The following is a 20,774-nucleotide window of genomic DNA, read 5'->3' on the forward strand; positions in this document are numbered from 1 at the left end:
ACTGACTATGTCTTAATCCATACTCCCGGACTAAGGACAACTGACTATGTCTTAATCCATACTCTCGGATTAATGACAGTTGACTATGTCCAATTCATACTCTCGAACTAGGGACAATGACTATGTCTAATCCATGCTCCCAGATCAATGACATATACTAAAGTTCTATTCTCTGAGTGTAACTCACTCGTACTCATAAGAAAATACTACCCAATATTCCTCATAATTAATTTAGGTTTACTCTTTATCCTAAATCATCATATATAATCAGGTATGTTCTTTAACACGTATTTCAGGCAACATCAATTAACACGCACATAAACATATAATTAATACTTCAATCAATACTTGTATTAAAATCATGTTCATGAAAGGGACTATGCACTCACTTGTTAAGGTGGTGATTCCGAACTCAGACAGCGCTTCGCTTCTTAAAAATAATTTCCTTCGACGAAACCTAGTATTATTACCACTAGATTTTAGTCTAATATTTACCGTGACTAATTATTATTATTATTATTATTATTATTATTATTATTATTATTATATAAGCGTTTAAACAATATTTTCCAACCACTATGTACAGACAGGGGCCAGACATAAAACACCGGAGGGCAGGACCATTTTGGCATATAGTACTTCTGAAATCCAACAACCCTATGCGGCCCTTTAAACCAGATTCCCCGTACCGCGAGTAGTTAAAAAGATATTATAACGACACTTATATAAGTTATAATAATAGCCCAAATATTTATTATAAGTTCATAATAACAGTACTAATTTTAAATATAAGCTATATTTAAATAGGGTAAGCATAACTTACTTAGAAGGGGGTTTTAGCTAGGAGTCGGGCTCTGCAGGGGCAGAACTTCATCGCTGAATCTTTCTAAGAAAGATTCGTGCAGCGCTTCAGTGCTCACCCCTTACTATACTAAAACTATAGAAAGAGAAGTCGAATCACGAGGGACCGAAATGCTTGGGGGATAAGAAGAGAAAGACTCTTGAATCAAGAGAATGGTGCAAGAAATATGAGAGCCCAAGGCTCTTATTTATAGTAATTGAATTTTCAAAAACTACCATCATAGTTACTAAATGACCTTATAATTATATAAACAACTAAACACCCCTTTATAATACTATTTTAAATAGATTTAACGATATTCGTACTAAAGTAATGTCGAAAGTATTCAACACTAGTCTTATAATGACCGCATCGTCGATACCTTTCTAATGATATATACATATGTATATATATGTGTACGTATATATGATTTATACTTTATTTTAATACGTAAATATGATATTATAATTTGTAACTCGTTCATACGAACTCCGTTTTTGACGCTCTTTATATCCACGCGTAGGTGGAGACGTACTCTACAACTTTCATTTAGACTCCATCGGCTAATTTTGACATTATTTTTAAAGTTTTATTTTTAACAGGCCGGGACAGGAAAAGTCTGTTAAAAATTTATAACTTCTTCATCCGACGTCCGTTTTCATCTTTCTTTTTACCGTTGCGCTACTATTAATGAGATCTTCAATTCTCATTTAGGTTGCGTTGGCCAAAAATCGATCGATCTAAAATTCGAATTTCGGGCTGTGCACTGTTATGCCAAATCTTATAAAAATCATAACTTTCTCATACGAAGTCATATTTTGACGTTCTTTTTATGCACACTCTTGGTTTAACATATATTACAACTTTCATTCAGATATCTAAGGCTAAAAATTAGTTTATCAAAAATTCATTTTTTACGTTACGCGGTGTCGTGCCGGTTTCGCCGTAAAACTTCGACGTGCCATAACTTCTTCGTTATAACTCGAATTTCGGCGTTATTTATATGTACGGAACCCTTGTAACATATACTATAACTTGGTTAAGATTAATCCTTCTAAATAATCTTCCATAAAAAACTTATTTTTGATGCTCATTGTCTCTAAATTGACTAGCCCAGCTCTGCGGGCGTTACATTTGTATCTCTTGAACACAAGCTTCACTAGGTGTACTTTATCGATGACTACTCAAAGAAGGTTTAGGTGTACTTTCTGAAGGAAAAAAATACAAATATGAAGTGTTTGGGCGGTTCAAGAAGTGGAAGATTATGGTTGAAAAATCGATTGGGAACCAAGTCAGGTCAGTCAGAACAAAAAATAGGTTAGAGTTTTGCAAGGGTTCGTTTGAAAAATTCTACAAAACAGAAAGTATAGTGATAGATCACATTGTACGACAAACACCAGTGCAAAGCGGAGTGGTAGAATGGATGAACTCAACACTGATGGAGCATGCTTGGTGCATGCGTTTATCTGCTGATTTATCAAAACAATTCTAGACGGAAGCAGTTAACATTACTTGCTATACGGTGAATATGTGGTGAATAGATATCCATTAACTGCAAATGATTATAAGACCCCTCGAGAGGTGTGGTCTGGGAAACCTTCTAATTATTCTGGTTTACGGGTGTTTGGTTCCCTGCTTATACTCATGTGAATGATGGTAAACTGGAGTTGAGGGAAATGAATGAAGTGTATATTTCTAAGATATGCATAAGGTCATCGTAAAAAGAAGGAAAGACTCCAAAGTTTGTTATTTAGCAGAGATGTGACCTTTAAATTTGCTATGTGTAACCATAAAGGAGGTGGTACAAGTGTTGTGGGGAATGATCAGGGTGTTATCCATAAGGTGGAGTTTGGAACTCAAACCCCACATATTTGTGATAAATAAAGAACAACAAGGTGGCATGGAACAACATAGATGTGAGGGATCCCTTATACAACCCAGGGAAGAAGTGTATGGTGATGTTGGTGCCGGGAAAGACAACTTGAAGAAGCTTTTGGAGAATGAGCTTGCGATGAACGATTTAGGAGCTGAAAAAAAAAGATAGAAAAGATGGAGATTTGGATGGATAAAAGAGCAGGATGGTTATACATTTCTCACTACATTGAGAAAGTCTTGTAGTTATTCTATTGTGACCAGTCCAAACTTGTTGGTACTTCTTTGGTGGTTTGAGGTAGTTAGAGGAAAGCTCATTGGGAAGTGGTCAGGTGGATCTTGCGACACTTTAAGGGAACGATTGATGTTTTTCTAGTGTAAGGTAGTAATGCACGACATACGAACTTGGTTTAATCGATAGGCTCGAACCATGAAGATGATCAGGTGATAAGAAGATCATTGGAAGTTGGTCTTGTTCAAAGTCTTCTTTTCAAGGTGGAGAAACCTATCGTGTTCTATGATAGGTTTTGCATTCAAAATTTTAGTACCAAGGAGATTCCGGAAAGCATGTTGACAAGGTCATTGTGCAGAGACAAGTTCAAGCTTTGCTTAGACTTGGTTGATGTTCGTAGGAGTTAACTCCCTTCGGGGATGGATGGCAGGATGGGAGAGGAAGTTATTGGTTTCAGGTGGTGTTCATAGGATACTCAAGTCAAGGTGGAGATTATTACAAGTGACTTGAGCATTTTGAGCATTTTGATGGAGCATTTGAGTCTAATGGAGCATTTGGAGTTTAATGGAGCACCTGAAAAGGGAATGGTGTTGGATAAGGTGTCTAAGTCCATAACTATATTTGGTATGTACTTGACCCGATTTAGCATGGTCCATTTGGGTTGCACTTCACCGGAACGATTTGGACTTTGAGAAGAGGATATGTATGATTTATTAATATATTATTAGTTATAATATATGAAATCATATTATTTAATTAGTAATGATCAATAATTAATTTGGAATTAATTTTATGGTCAAAAGAGACTAATTAAATATATAGGGATTGATTGTGTAAATCATTCATTCTTATAAAGTGGGATAGTTATCCATAATTCCTTATGATGGGCTTAACCCATGTGGTGACCCATGGGTGCTCCATGGAGGTTAAAACCCATGGATCATGAGGGATGTGGAAGGTCATGAGTTACATGGTGTAACCCTAATGTGCACACTATATAAGAAGCCCTTTGGTTCAAGAAAAAGGCACCCTAGTGAGTGAACAAGGAGAGGCCGATTTTGTGAGCTAGAGAGTTCTCTTTCAAAGTTTCCAAGTGTTGGTGGTGATTTATGATTCCACTTGAGGCATTCACATTATTGGTGCTAGGCTCTTAAAGCTCCAAGTAATCAACCACAAGAAAAGGTATGTTTCCCAACTTGTTTTATTCACTATGTATCTAAGTTTTGTATGCTAGTTAGGGTAATACCTTGGAAACTTCAAGTTCGCATGTATAATAGTAAAAACATAGATCCAAGGTATTTAGGGTTGCATGAACACCTTAGGAGTGTTAGAATGCTCAAAACCCTTCAGTGGTATCAGAGCCTAGGCTTTGTTTCAATTATACTTGATGCTACTTGCTGTTTTAAGTTGGAAAAATCGAGTTTTTTTGCCTCCTGACTGATGAACTCGCCGAGTCCCCTACTGGACTTGACGATTCCATGTACAAATTGAGCTACTCGACGAGTCCATTTCATGGACTCGCCGAGTTGGCTGTGCTGAGTGCAGAAAAATGATTTTTTGGCCTCAAATGGATAGGATCATTATCCCAAACTGTTTTGAATCATAAAAATATGTTTTTTAAGATATGGTAATGATCATGTTAATCCATTTGTAAGGTGATTGTCAAAATTTCATGTTTTGTTTTAGTTTATATGATTAGTCTAAATTGCATGGAATTTGTTTGATTTGAATTGCCTTGATCATATGAGTTTAATCTAGAACTTGAACATTCTTGTTAGTTGAATTATTGTTCTTGATGATTTTAATGGACTCCATAACTTGTCCTCAAGTTATGAAATTCCAAAAGTTTTTCCATTTAAATGAATCATTAAAAAAATCATAGGTTATAGAAAATGTAGAGTCTCATTTTAAAGACCATTAAACTCATATGTTATGAAGTTGAAAAGTTTTAAAGATTTTCAAAACTTGCCCTCAAGTTTTGGAATTCATAAAGTCACACATTAAAACTTTAATTCCAAACCCTAGAATTTTAAAATTTTAAAATTCAACCCTTATACTATTATAATATTATAAGTTTAATAATATATATATATATGTATAAGAACAAGTCAGTCTTACCATTAGTAGGTCTCATTCACGAAGTCGGTCTATAAGGGGGGTATAAGGTTGTTGCCTATAAAATGACAGCTTAATGGGTGTCCACTCTCACCCACCGCTTCCTTGACTGGTGGAGGGTCGTTAGCCGAACGGGTACGACAAAGACTATAATTCTCATTAAAAGTATAATGATAAATATAAAGTAACTAAATGTTTTATAAATTCCCAATCTTAGTTACTTTAGGAAAATGTGAAATTGATGCTAACCCATAAACTTACACTTTTCACCTTACCAAGTCGTTAGTGGAGCGTGTGTGGTTAGCCGACACACTAACATGGACTAGTAAGGGTGGCAAAGGGTGGCTTAATGTTTTTCATAGATCGATGGAGCGTGTGTGGTTAACTGGCACATCGATTAGGTGATAAATGACATTAAGTGTACCAAGTATATTTGTATGGTTATTCACACATTGTTTGTGATCCTCGGTATCCCAGTCACAAACTTGAAGGGCATAATCGAGATTTAAACATGTCATTGAATTGTTCAATGAGTCTCAAAAGAATCTAGGAATTTCAATTCATCTAAAACCTAATAATTTCAATTTCGTTTTTCATGGTGGAAATTGGTAAATCGTCATTTACCTACCTTCAAATATTTTGCAAGATGGATTACGGCATCCCTCTTCCAAATTGTAAAATATTGTGTTGGGTCCTAGCCTTAATATTTCATTTTGGGTGTTATATTAAGGAATCTATATCTAATCTAAACTTTATCTTTCTTCCTTTTCAGATGTCTTCCAACAATGCTGCTTCTGGCTCAAACCCTACCGGCTCCTTCTCTCTCATGAATCTTTGTGGGAGAGTCATCTTTGATGGAACTAATTTCAATGATTGGATTAGGAACATAAGGATGGTAACTCGTTACGAGGACAATGAATATGTCCTCGACAATGAGCTTAAGGATATCAATGATTCTGCTGCTACTCCTTGGGAGATTGCTGATTTTAGGGCACATGAGAAAGATGCCACCAAGGTAGCTTGTATCATGCTTGTCACCATGTATCCTGAACTCCAAAAGTCCTATGAGGACTTCTACCCTTTTGAGATGCACCGGGATCTGATGGAAAGATACCATCAGAGTGCTCGTCAAGAGCGGTATGAAATCATTTGCTCCATGATTACAACAAAGATGAAGGATGATGAACCCATCACGGGCCGCTTGCAGAAAATGCAAAGGTTTGTGGACCGTCTGCTCAAACTGAATGTGAACTTTGATGAGGAGCTGGTGATAGATATTATCCTACACTCCCTACCTCTATGTTATGATCAGTTCTGCATGACATATCATATGAACAAGGAGGAAGTCACTTTGAGCAAACTTCAGGGCCTTCTGAGGACCGCCGAAAGTGGTCTCAAAGGTAAAAATGTTGTAACCACTCCTACTGCTAATGCCCCTGTTATGGCAATCGGGCAAGGTAAGGGGAAGAAGAGGAAGGCTCCTTCCAAGAGTCGCAAGGGAAAGTCTCTTGATGGATCCTCTTCAAGTGGAACCAAAGGAGGTTCTGCTACTCCCTCGGCCAACCCAAAAGAAGCAGAGTGCTTCTATTGTCATGATAAGGGGCACTGGAAGCAAAGCTGCCTCAAGTACTTGCAGGATGTTAAGGATGGGAAGGTTAAACCCACCCATGCCGGTATTTACATTATTCTATCTAAAAACGCATCACATTCTAACTCTTGGGTTCTTGATACAGGTTGTGGTATTCACATTTGTTCTGATGCGCAAGGCTTAAAAAGAAGTAAGGATGTGGAGCACAGGAAGATAAACTTGATCATGGGGAATAGGAAGGTTTCACCTGTCACCAAGATTGGAGTTTACTCTTTATTGCTTTGTAGTGGGCTAGAAATAGATTTGAATAGTTGTTGCTACTCGTCTGAAATGGCGAGAAATGTTATTTCTTTTCATGGTTTGTACAAACAAGGTTTCACATTTTCTTTTGATAATGAAATTGGTGCAATAAATGCTTATTATAATGGTGTTTTTTATTTTAAAGCATTACCTTGCAATGGTGTATATGAAAATGTGATGGTTGTAGACAACTTAGGAAATAATGTGTTGCATATCGATTCTTCTAATAATTTGGATAAGGCATCCGTGTGGCATTGTCGTCTTGGACATGTCAACAAGAAGCGCATAGGCCAACTCCAGAAGGCTGGAGTTTTGGAGTCATTCGACTTAAGGTCGGAAGACACTTGCGAGTCTTGTTTACTTGGAAAAATGACAAAGTCACCATTCACTAGTTCTTGTGAAAGGGGTGAGGGTTTGTTGGATCTCATACACACCGATGTGTGTGGGCCCTTCAGAACCCCCACAAGGGATGCTAACCGCTTCTATGTGACTTTTACTGATGATTACAGCAGATATGGCTATATCTACTTAATCAAGCATAAGTTAGAAACCTTTGAGAAATTCAAAGAGTTTAAGAAAGAAGTGGAGAATCAGCTGGGCAGGAAGATAAAGATGCTCCGATCCGATCGAGGTGGTGAGTATCTTAGTATCGAGTTCCTGGACTATCTTAAGGAGTGTGGAATTGATCACAGTTAACGCCACCTAGGACACCACAGCTTAATGGTCTGGCTGAGAGGCGCAACTGAACCTTGTTAGACATGGTTTGTTCCATGATGAGTCGAGCTTTGTTACCAATCTCATTGTGGGGGTATGCCTTGGAGACTGCCGCCCATATCCTTAATAGAGTCCCAACTAAAAAGGTTGCCAAAACACCTCACGAGATGTGGACAGGGAAGGTTCCCACATTAGCACACATCAAGGTTTGGGGTTGCGAGGCTTTCGTGAGGCGCGAGACTCACGACAAGCTCGAACCTCGAAGTGAGCGGTGTATTTTCATCGGCTACCCGCAAAAGTCCTTTGGTTATCTCTTCTACAGACCGAGTGACAATGTTGTCTTCGTTTCAAGGAGAGGGGTTTTCCATGAGAGGGAACTTATATTCCAAGGGGAGAGTGGGAGGCAAATTGACCTTGAAGAACTTCAAGAGTCAAGTGGTGAAGGAACCTCAAACACTAGCGATCAACCTGAGGAGGAAACTCATGTCGATCCGATTGACGAGTCTGTACCTCTGAGGAGTTCCAGTAGAGTTAGAAATACACCTGAGTTTTATGGTTTCCATATTACTACAGAAGGTGATACATTTATCAGTGATAGTACACTGGTAAATTTGGATGAACCTAACACTTACAAGGAAGCCGTGGCAGGCCCCGAGTCTGCAAAGTGGAAAGAGGCTATGGACAACGAGATTCAGTCCATGTATGACAATCAAATTTGGAACTTGGTTGAGAATGTACCAGGTCGTAAGACATTCGGGTGCAAATGGATCTTCAAGAAGAAGACCGACATTGATGGGAAGGTACACACTTATAAGGCACGACTGGTTGCGAAGGGCTTTACTCAAACTCCGGGAGTTGACTATGATGAGACCTTCTCACCAGTGGCGAAGATTAAGTCTATTAGGGTTATGCTAGACATTGCTGCATTTCATGACTATGAAATATGGCAAATGGATGTCAAAACCGCTTTCCTTAATGGGAAGTTGGCTGAGGATGTTTACATGAGCCAGCCAAAGGGTTTTGTCGATGCTAAGTGCCCTAATAGAGTGTGTAAGCTTGAGAAATCCATTTATGGATTGAAACAAGCATCTCATAGATTGAACCTTTGTTTCAATGAGAAAGTCAAAGAGTTTGGCTTTTCGAGAAGTGAGGATGAGTCCTATGTATATGTCAGAGCTAGTGGGAGTATAGTTAGATTTTTGGTACTGTATGTGGATGACATACTACTCATAGGAAATGACATCCCAACCTTGCAGGAGGTGAAATCCTGGCTTGGGAAGTGTTTCGCTATGAAGGATCTTGGAGAAGCTTCCTATATCCTTGGGATAAGGATATCGAGAGACATGAGTAAGAGACTAATTGGACTTAGTCAAAGTACCTACTTGGACAAGGTGTTGAAGAGGTTCAACATGGAGAATTCCAAGAAAGGTGACTTACCGATCCATCACAATGCCAGACTGAGCAAGACTCAGAGTCCGAGTACAGAGGCTGAGATAGCTGAGATGAGTCGATTACCATATGCTTCCGCTGTTGGCTCGATCATGTATGCTATGACTTGTACTCGCCCTGATGTAGCCTTTGCGTTGAGCATGGTCATCAGATATCAGGGAAACCCTGGTAAGGCTCACTGGACTGCGATAAAGAATATTCTCAAGTACCTGCGAAGGAATAAGGACTGGGTTCTTGTCCTCGGTAGGAGTGATGACTTGAGAGTGATAGAGTATAGTGACGCCAGCTTTCAGACCGACAGAGATAATTTCCGCTCTCAGTCGGGCTGGGTATTTACCCTGCATGGAGGAGCAGTAACTTGGAAAAGTTCCAAGCAGGAGACCGTAACTAATTCCACGTGCGAATCAGAGTAAATAGCAACGAGCGAAGCGGCGAAGGAGGCGATATGGCTAAAGAACTTCATTGGAGACCTTGGAGTTGTACTAGCTATAAAGGAGCCTATGGAGATTTTCTGTGACAGTAACAGTGCGGTTGCCTTAGCCAAGGAACCAAGAGATCATGGGAGATCCAGACACATTGACAGAAAATATCACTTCATAAGACACATGATAGAAGAAGGATCCTCGTAGCAAAGAGGGTATCGTCAGAAGAAAACCCAATAGATCCCCTCACGAAGGGACCAAATAGGGTTAAGCATTTACAACATGCGAGGAGCATCGGGCTGAAAGACGATATTAGTTTTAATAATTAGATAATTATTTCTGAAACTTGTAATAGATAAAATGTAATTGATATTTGATGATTAAATAAAAGTTGTTGTTTATTTATGAGTAAAGTTACTATCTTGTGTCAATTATTTACTATTGTTTCAATTTTGCATGTTTTGACTTCCAGAATAATAAGATTATTCAAATTGTCCACAGTCGGTCATACTTTGGAAGTAGGTATTGAATCAAGACTGTCATGAATTTGGCTTGTAGATTGTCTGAAATGGTTAGACATTGCTATGACATTCATGAGTGCTCATAAGTTCTGAGTATTGGATTAAACCCATGCTCACTTGTATCACTTCATGGAATTTATCTCGAGTGATCGTGAGACGATAATATCGTATAAGTTATCAAACCTAGATATATGAGTTGTTGACTATGAGTTGGTCGTACATTGATAGTACGAAAACACATCGGTAACTCGATGTTATAAAACGTGCTGTTATGTATGATTTGGCGAATAGTTAGTACAAGCATATGAGTCGAAGTTTATCTGTTCATTTTAGTCCTTAGAGGATTAAAAGCGATATCTTGGGCCCCTCGATGATTTTGCTTTGACTTATGTGTCGGGCCCGGTCAGAACTCAATTGATGTGTTCGATTAAGTTCTATGTCAAACAAATCAGGAATCGGGAAACAAACTGTTGGACAGTAAGTATGATGTTGTTTCGTGTATTTGTCCGGCTGATATCTTGAGAACAGAGGATTATATGATCACTTGTCTAAAATGGTGCATTCTAGTTCAACTGGTTTTAAGAGCTACGATTGTTGGTCGGATCCTGAAGTCGTACTTGTAATTATAGTTATTAGACTTATCCAAGTGGGAGACTGTTGGATAAGGTGTCTAAGTCCATAACTATATTTGGTATGTACTTAACCCGATTTAGTATGGTCCATTTGGGTTGCACTTCACCGAAACGATTTGGACTTTGAGAAGAGGATATGTATGATTTATTAATATATTATTAGTTATAATATATGAAATCATATTATTTAATTAGTATTGATCAATAATTAATTTGGAATTAATTTTGTGGTCAAAAGAGACAAATTAAATATATAGGGATTGATTGTGTAAATCATTCATTCTTATAAAGTGGGATAGTGATCCATAATTCCTTATGATGGGCTTAACCCATGGGTGCTCCATGGAGGTTAAAACCCATGGACCATGAGGGATGTGGAAAGTCATGAGTTACATGGTGTAACCCTAATGTGCATACTATATAAGAAGCCCTTTGGTTCAAGAAAAAGGCACCCTAGTGAGTGAATAAGGAGAGGCCGATTTTGTGAGCTAGAGAGTTCTCTTTCAAAGTTTCCAAGTGTTGGTGGTGATTTGTGATTCCACTTGAGGCATTCATATTATTGGTGCTAGGCTCTTAAAGCTCCAAGTAATCAACCACAACAAAAGGTATGTTTCCCAACTTGTTTTATTCACTATGTATCTAAGTTTTGTATGCTAGTTAGGGTAATACCTTGGAAACTTCAAGTTTACATGTATAATAGTGAAAACATAGATCCAAGGTATTTAGGGTTGCATGAGCACCTTAGGAGTGTTAGAATGCTCAAAACCCTTCAAATGGATCATTTGAGAAAGGAACGGATAATCTAAGAAAGGAATTGAGGACTTTAAGAAGGGAACAGAGCACTCACGATAGTAGTGGGTCACCTAAGAAAGGAATGGAGCATCTAGGAAGGGAATAGAGTATCCTTGATGAGCCATGAAGCAAGGATGTGCCATTTTGGAGGAAAGTGCACCACTTATAGACAAGATGCACCATCTTCATGCATGGTGCACCTTTTTGGTTCTTTAGTGTCCCACTTTGGAAGGTAGATGTGTCATTGTGAAGGTATATGTGCCATTGTGGAGGAAGATGCACCACTTGAGAGTTGGATGTGCCAAATTGGAAACTAGGTGTGCCACCTTGGTACAAGGTGTGTCACTCTAGTGTTCTATAGTGTACTCTGAAATATTAATGTGTTTCTGAAGCATGGATCCACCACTAATGATCATGATGCGCCACTTGTGTATCATGATGCGTCATTAGGTGGCTTGATGCACTACACATGTTCTTGATGCACTACACATGTTCTTGATGAACCATGATATCCCTTGATGTGTCATATAGGCTGTGATGTACACTAGGATGCTCAACCTTATCCAAGGATGCTCAGATGTTGAATATGCTCAAGGTGGATGACCCAAATGACATGATGTGTCACTATGGTGGAGGATGCGCCATCATAATGGAGGATTCTCCATGTTGATGTATCATGGTCATTGTTGATGATCTATCTTGGTTGATAATGCTTTATCACGTGTTTTGCTGATGCTCATGTGATGTATCTCAAGGTTGAAGGTTCTAGAAGCGGCTGTATGGCGGATTGTGATTGGTTGACACCTTTTATGGACATATGGATTAATGGGTTTTACCTATGGACGTAGGTCACCTTGACTGAACCATGTAAATATTGTATCTTTGTGTGTTTTTGGTTTCGTGTGTTATCCGCATTACTTCCTAACTATGGTCATCAGAACTTGACAAGTGGTGTCAAGTCTGTTCTGATTCTTGCCAAGTGTCGTCTGATTTCCTATCACTGCATTGACAAATAATTGTTATACACGAACGACCAAATCAAAACAATAATTTCGAGGTAATCTAACTAGATTTTTTTTAATATTGAAATTTTTGCAGGTCACTATATATTTTGGCAGATTAGCACCGGTAAAACATAGATTTTCACATATGAACATCTGCAAAAATCCGTGCTTTAGCTAATGAGCATTTGCTAAAATTTACAGTTACGCGTTAAAATAGCCTACTTAACACTGCGGGTTCTAATTTCCGGTTTAAAAACAATGACTAATCAAATGGGGAATATCCATGTCACTTATAGTCATTCTCTTTGGAAAGAACTTAGTAGTTTTGGTGAAATTTAGTGTAAAAATGAGGATATGATTTTTTTTTGTTTTTGTTTTTATATCCCTCCAAACCGGACCGGGCCTCGGCCCATAGATTATTGCAGCACAACATATATCTTCACAGTCAACAACCAAAACCATGTCGTTTGTTGAAAAAAAAAAAAGATCACTGATTACTGAGATTTTTTTATCTATCATTTAATGACTATTATATCATTCTTTTTCATGTGTTAATATAAACAAAATTATTCAACATCTAAGAAAACCCCTTATCTATTTATTTTATTTTATCACTTCCATTTTAATAAACAATTTTAAAAAAGCTTAAATCCAAATAGATCCCAAACATTTGTAAATGGGATCAATTCCATTTCATTTCTTGCACCAAACTTACCCTAAAATCAAGATATACAAAATTGGATTTTGGATTCTTGGGTAAGAAGAAAACTACATCAATTATACATTAGAGCGGCACGCCTAACCATCCACCCCAACTAGAAACAGTTACACAGAGGTTTATCAACGCGGTTTAAAGGGTTTTGAAGTTTCGGATACTCTAGCATAATCATTCTTCATCTGTTTCATGTTCAGATTACACGAATCCATTTTTCGTTTCATACATGCCTGTTCTCAGGGTTTCGCTGTTTTCCCATGGAAAGAAGTTTGCAGAGCCTCTATTTTCTTCCACGAGGTGATCCATTTTCATCTACAATTTTATCTTAATTTCTGCTACCGTTCTTCCAACTTCAATGCACAGTTTCTTTTCGTTAATCACTTCGTGTCAAATGGTGAACAAGTGAATTCTGCACTTTTAGGTCAACTCAGGGCTTTTTGTTCTTAGTTTTACGCACAGTATCGAAGTCAATAGATTCGTACTTCTATGAATGTGGAAATTAAATAAACCGTAAGCACCAATTGCTGCATTAGATGTTAATTTATGATCTGAATTAGATTGTGTTGTGGAACTATGAACATTTTGTTTTGGGAAAAGGGTTATTCACATTGGAACTAATACTTCCATACTTACACTCAGATTCGTTTCGGGCTAAATGCAACAAAATAGCAACTTACTTTCATTGATTTGTGTGTTATAAAACCTTACATTCATCTCTTTCGATTACAAGATTGTACTTTCATTGATAATATTGTACATTATCTCTTTTTTGGAAATAAGGATCAATTTGTTTCACTTTTGGGTAGGTGTGTCACACCAATGAAGTTTCGTTCTTCAAGCTACATGAGATCAGCAAACATGTCATATAAGAGTGGGCCTCTACTTACACAAGAACAATCTACTTCTCCAATCTGGCGATCTTATTTGATTGTATGTAATATGATTTCCTTGAAACATTTGTATGCAATTGACATGAATGTTTGTCATTTTGGATTAAGAAATAACTCTTTTGCCCTTAATTGTTAACTTTATTGCAGCCAACTTCTGTTCTAGGTGGAATCGGGGGTGCTCTTCTTTTTTGGCATATGAATGATGAGAAGCGAGCTATTCTAAAAGGTAGAAAAATTATTATCTGTTTATTAATGAATGAAAATATCTTTTTTTTTTTTTTTTTTGAATAATCTTGGTTGACTGAATCAGGACAGGGTTCAAATGAGGGATGTAGTACTGCTAAGGGTCCGGTAATTGGTGGCCCTTTCAGCTTAATTGATTCAGATGGTAGATTAGTTACAGAAAAAGACCTTTTGGGAGATTGGATACTTCTTTACTTTGGTTATACTTCATCTCCTGATGTGGGGCCCGCAGAACTTTCCAAATTGGCCAAAGCTATTGATACACTAGGTTTTAATATTTTCCTTTCTTTCTCTATCTCCCTCTTCTAAGTACCATATCTTATGGTGGATAAGACAGAACATGATTGCCTTGTACTGTGTTTGGCATGTATTGGACTGGACCACTTGTCGGTGGAAAAATATTGTACAAGGTGTTCAAGTGTAAGATATATCTGTGTAAAAGACGTAAATGCCCTCCTCATCCGCATCGTCAAAACTATCCCTAAAGAAACTCGTCTAGTTTCGTCTGGTCCTGTGTAACAAACGCAACCTAAGGCTACATGGACGGATTTGGGCTAGTTTCAATGATAAGGATGAGGAGGGTATTTACGTCTTTTACACAATAATGAGTCAATGTCCCACCTTTTTATATAACCATTAACTTTTTGTCATGTTTATATTTCATCTTTCACAAGGATCAAAACAGAATATTAAAATTCGACCTGTATTCGTTACAATTGATCCACAACGTGATACACCATCTCAACTCCATGCCTATCTCAAAGGTTTATTTCTCAATTTTCAGAGATATAATAATCATACCAAATTACCAAATCCCATCACTTCTCATATAATTCTTGTAAGTGTAGAATTTGATGGGAGAATAAAGGGTTTAACTGGACCAGTTGGTTCTATAAGACAAATGGCACATGAATATAGAGTGTATTTTAAGAAGATTGAAGAAGATGGTGATGGTTATCTTGTGGAATCTTCGCACAACATGTAAGCTACTTTTAATTTTATCCAAAATTTAGCCGTTTTATAACTTTGTCAAATCCTAAATGGGGTTGTATCATGTATACACGAAATACCAAATTGAATCCGAACATGGAAATTGCTCTAATTTGTATGCTTGTGTGTATAATGATTTATAGGTACCTAATGAATCCAAACATGGAAATTGTTAGATCCTTTGGTCTCGAATACAATGCAGAACAACTATCCGAAGAAATTCATAAAGAATTTCAAAAAATAGCAACATAATTTTGTAATGACATCATATTATAGATGATAAGCACCCTTTTACTGTTTTGAAACTTTTTCTAACATTTGTAGATGAAATTTGATTTGAACTTTGAATTGTATCCAACTCCCCCTGAATGTGTAGACTCCAATAGCCAACACTTACACTGATTTACTCGGGTTATTTGATTGATTTATTTTTATATCTTTTGATTACAAGATTCTACTTTCAAGAAACTATCCAATTATAGCAACATCATCCAAACACAAAAGCAATTTTGTTACTATAATTGGTTGTTTTTTTAGTATAATGTTCTATGGCCATCTCCAATCCTAACATCATTTTTTGCACCATGAATGGTGTAAAAGTGTTTTTGGGTTGGAGATGCCCTTATAAAAGAAACAAAATTGAAATAACACTAGGATGGGATAAAAGGGAGGTAATATTTTAAAAGTATAATGTTATAATTAGGTAATATTTTCAAGTATACAGTGTTTTAATAAAAAAAACAAAATAGTTAAGTATGGAATGGTGTAATAGGAAGAAATAAATATATGATTGTTACAATATACAAATAAATGAAATTACATGAAATATATGATTATTATTTATTTGTATTTAGGGGGTGTTTGGCTTATCTTTTAAGAGGCCAAAAGCCATTTTAAGAAAAGATAAAAGGTAAAAGATGTTTGGTAAAAACACTTTTAAAAACTACTTTTGGATTTTGGATATAACCAAACTGACTTTTTGGAAAAGTCAGGAAAACCTGACTTTTTACTACTTTTCCTAAAATGACTTTTGGCCTCTCAAAAGATAAGTCAAACAACCCCTTGGCCCTTTTATCTATGGGTCAACTATGTTTCTTTTGTTGCTTATTACTCTATTTTATGCATAACTATTTTTTAAATATTTAAACCAAGTTTTAGTAGACATGAGGAATTTGTGGATAAATAAATCGAGATCTATTAAGGAGAACGATTGTAATACCTTGATATGGTTAATCTATTTTTTTACTTAAAATCAAAGCGTATATAACCCCCATTTCATAGCAACTAAATGACTAGTTGTTGTTTGGAAAACATTTGAGGGGCAAAAAAAAAAAAAAAAAAAAAAAAAAAAACTTTGTTAGTACCTTACATTTTCGGTTTAGATTATAGCATTTTTGGGAGTTTTTTTTATAGGTTTTTACTATTTGGATAAGTTGTAAGATAACTTATTATCATGAGAGAACATCACTTTTCATTATATATTGAGTGATCAATATAATTTGATAGGATGAACACTTAACCCCTTTATCTTTAATAATGTTTCATTTTATCTTCTTGATTTAATGTTAGTATTTATTAAAGCAATGCATTGTATTATAATCAATTATTTAAATATTAATGTTAAAAGATAATATTTATTAAAATATTACACGTCTAGCAATAATATTTATTAAAATGTTTTGTATTAAAATTCAACATTTTAAATAATGATTAGTTAAATGAAGGGGTTTTATAGAACATTTAAATAGATGAGAATATTAAATTAATAAATAAATAAATAATCCTAGAAGAGGTTAACCATTGGAGAATTTATTTAATTAGAGGTCAATATTAATGGGTTAATGAAGTGACAATGTTTTTAACCTATAACATAGGTTTACAGTTTACCATTGGAGACACTCTTAGGTTAGAGCCTCTTATGTATCTCTTTTTATATTATGTTTAGACCTCTTTTATCGTGGTGTTTGTTTTTTATTTCCCAAGCACAGTCACAGGTTTACAATATAAATCATACATACAAATTGAAACAACAAGGAAATAAAACCTATTATAAGTCCTTGTGCTCCTGTTTTTACTTTTGGTATCACGGTTATTGTTACCTAAACCTACAAAACATGAAACATTTGTACAACATCAGATAAAAATATCTGGTGAGCTATGTTCCTTCTATTTTCATGTTCATCTGCTCTTTCTATCTTTCATACTCTAATCTTTCTTTCTATTCTTCTATATCATGTTCTACATCTTAAACTCTTATTCTCATGGCATAGACTACCAGTCCCTTCTCATCACATCACATCTATCTCTATTCTTTTATCTCTTCTCATGCCTCAACATTCTACTCTCTCATTCTCATACTCTATCTGAGATTACTCCATGGATTATGTCATGAGTAATTCTAAGATTACAACATGTCGTCGTTGCCACTGTCTCATCTCTTAGCTTTGTTTCTCTCCTTTTCCAACGAGTTGTCGTTGTTTCTGGTTAGCCTCTCTCCCAGATCTCTCTCTCTCTCTCTCTCTCTCTCTCTCTCACTCTGTGTGTGTATACACATTACAGCCTCACCTAAGCTTAGGTACTAAACCTATAAGATATGTCGTTTTAACTTAGTAAATATACCCGATTTGGTTTTCACTTGTTAAATATACCATCCTCAATAACATTTCTTTCCTCCATTATCGTTTTATCATCTGTGTTTTATTTCCTCCATTATCGTTTATTACTTCACCCTAGTGAACATTACTTTTTTTTTCACGGTCACGAAGGTCGAAGATAATCAATATTCTTGCTTCCTTATCAAAACTATTGCGTCGATCTTGAATCTACATCTTCAGGTTTTAATCGTGAGCCCCCTAACTGCAATCTTATATAGTAAAACGACGTATTTTCATGAGGTTTAGTACCTATGTATATTCACTTTTCCCATATATATATATATATATATATATATATATATATATATATATATATATATATACACACACACACACACACGCACACATGACTTGGTTCAAATATAAATGACATCTATTGTGTCAATGCATAACATAATCATGGTCATTGGATCTATAAAAAATAAAATCATTCTTGAAAGAATATGATTACATTTATTATCAATTTTTTTGTAAGAATTCAAATTTCAAATTCGTCTTAGGGGTAAAATGGACATTTTATGTATCCTTATTTTAGGCAACAAAAAAATCATTTTTTTTTGCAAAAACCACAAACATTATAGGAGAAACGTTTTTGAAAAAAAAATACACATTCTTGACCGAATGCATTTTCATTCTTGAAAGATTGTGTTTTATTTTTAACAGGACATTCTTAAATGAATATCAACTATAAATACATAATTAAAAAAACTAAGAATAATCTACTAAAATCTAAAACTATTCTTACGACAATAAATTTCATTCTTGACAAAATTACAAAAAAAACTAAGCTTCATTCTTGACATAGTACACTGTGATCATTGAATATTTCTAAAAATTTGAAAGAATTGTGTAACACTCGGAATCTAGAAGAGTAATTGTGGAAATAAATCCCCTTTCTTAGGGACCAACACGACGAGTTGATGGTGGGAAACTCGACGTGTTGGAGGCTTTTGGGATGCACGTTTTTATGGACCAACTCGGCGTGTAGGTGAACGGAACTCGACGAGTTGGACGCTGATTGAGAAACCCTAATTTTTTAGGGTGTTGCACCTTATTTAAAGGCCTTAAGTTCTTTGGTTGGCCTCTTTACCAGCCTTCTCTGTCCAGAAACCCTAAAATCGAGCATTATCTTCCATTGTGGAGTGTGTGAGTTTGGGGAGAGCCTTGAGTGTTCATTTTTGGTGCATGTTGAAGGAGCTAAGGAATTAGGAGTTGCTTGGCTTGAAGAATAAGTCTTGGATCCAGAATCTTTGTCTCATTTGCCAAGTTTTTGAGGTATCAAGTTCTCTCATTGCTTATTTGTTGCTTAGATCTCTTCTTGGGTTAGATTTTATGCTTTTAGCCATGCTTGGGTGGATGTTGGGGATTAGGACGTCCCAAATGATTATTCTTTTAGATCTAAGGTCTACATGAGCTCTTTTGGCATAAAGGTGCCAATTTTATGGTTTTAAGGGCTTCATGCATTCATTAAGTCTTTCATTTACCCCTTTTGAGCTTTTGAGCTCCTCCTAGTCGTGCTTTAGCGTAAAGTAGACATCTAGCCATATGGGGTCATGTTGGGTTAAACATATGGTTTATACTTTGCTTTTCTAAGCATTTCTAGTTTTCGGTCTAAGACCGAAAACTATCTTGGGTTTAATTGTAGCTTGGACCAAAAACTCATGTGTTTTCTGTCACACCCCCAAACCGGAACGACGGAAACGTTCGGGGGCGGAGGACGTCATGCTCAGTATCACAACACATGCATCATAGTAAAAGAAGCAACAACATCCATTGCATTAATATTAAAGGTTTACATTGTATTCGAATCACATATGATTGACTCCAAAAGTAAATAACAAAACAAGGAGATGAAACTACTATGCTCCATCTTCTGGATTCCGGTGGGTGTACATGTCTACTAGTTTCCTAAGAATACAAGTGATTTTGAAAGTGTAGATCAGCATTTAAGCTGGTGAGTTCATAAGTATTTTGTTATAAAAGTATACTCTGTGTTCTTTGGAAAAGTTCGCATGTTCCTCCAGAAAATCCTATATTTTCATATATGATGAATGATAAGTAAAAATGACTCTTACAATCCCTTCTATGAGTACTTAATGAATACAAGTTATATACAATCCAAATCAAACAGACAATCGATTGTGTGAATCTGCCCTAAGCCCACAACCAAACAAGGAACATGAAATGAGGCGGAAGTCACACATCCCATTGTTTGTTAGATCCTCATTGTATATAACCCTGACGTATTCACCAAGTGCTTACGGAGTTAACTGTAATAGTTTTTGACATTTGATGAAAATATTCCTTAAGAAAATCATATATCTTCTTTAGTAAATTAGTAACCACAATAGTTCTTTCTATAATCACTTAGTTTATACTAGCTATATATAATCTAATATCGAACGGACAGTTAAATGTGTGAATCTGCCCTAAGCCCATAGCCAAATAAGGAACAGGAAGTAAGGTGGAAATCACACATTCCACTGCCTATCGGATATTAATTGTATATAACTCTGATGTATAAACTAAGGAATTATAGAATTAACCATTTAAGGTCATTTATGTTATACTAGTTTAATAAGAAGTATTAAAACTTTTATAAATAACTTTCTAGTTTCACTAACTCTATTGTGAAACATTGTTTTCGGTAATAAATGTTATTGTTTTCAGAAAGTTCTATCGAAAACTATTTACCTTAAAAGAACGATGTTTACCATTGAAAATCCTATATTTTCTATAAAACCGACTGGTAGTCTATGTTGTTCCAAGATCGAAAATGTTGGGTCTGGTGTTGCGTCTT

The 20,774-nt window shown here is 36.0% G+C and overlaps 1 protein-coding gene across 1 annotated transcript; it reads left to right on the forward strand.

Moving 5' to 3' along the window:
• Positions 1 to 13,142: 13,142 nt before the first annotated feature.
• HCC2 (Thioredoxin superfamily protein) lies at positions 13,143 to 15,756 on the forward strand. Its single transcript, XM_079048285.1, has 7 exons — positions 13,143 to 13,494; positions 14,004 to 14,127; positions 14,235 to 14,313; positions 14,398 to 14,598; positions 15,005 to 15,094; positions 15,179 to 15,311; positions 15,464 to 15,756. Exons 1-7 carry the CDS (start codon positions 13,424 to 13,426, stop codon positions 15,570 to 15,572), a joined length of 807 nt encoding a protein of 268 aa, XP_078904411.1. The 5' UTR covers positions 13,143 to 13,423; the 3' UTR covers positions 15,573 to 15,756.
• Positions 15,757 to 20,774: the final 5,018 nt, after the last annotated feature.

Source organism: Lactuca virosa, chromosome 5 (assembly GCF_052849685.1).
Source record: "Lactuca virosa cultivar CGN04683 chromosome 5, Lactuca_virosa_CGN04683_v6, whole genome shotgun sequence".
NCBI classification, from domain to species: Eukaryota; Viridiplantae; Streptophyta; class Magnoliopsida; order Asterales; family Asteraceae; genus Lactuca; species Lactuca virosa.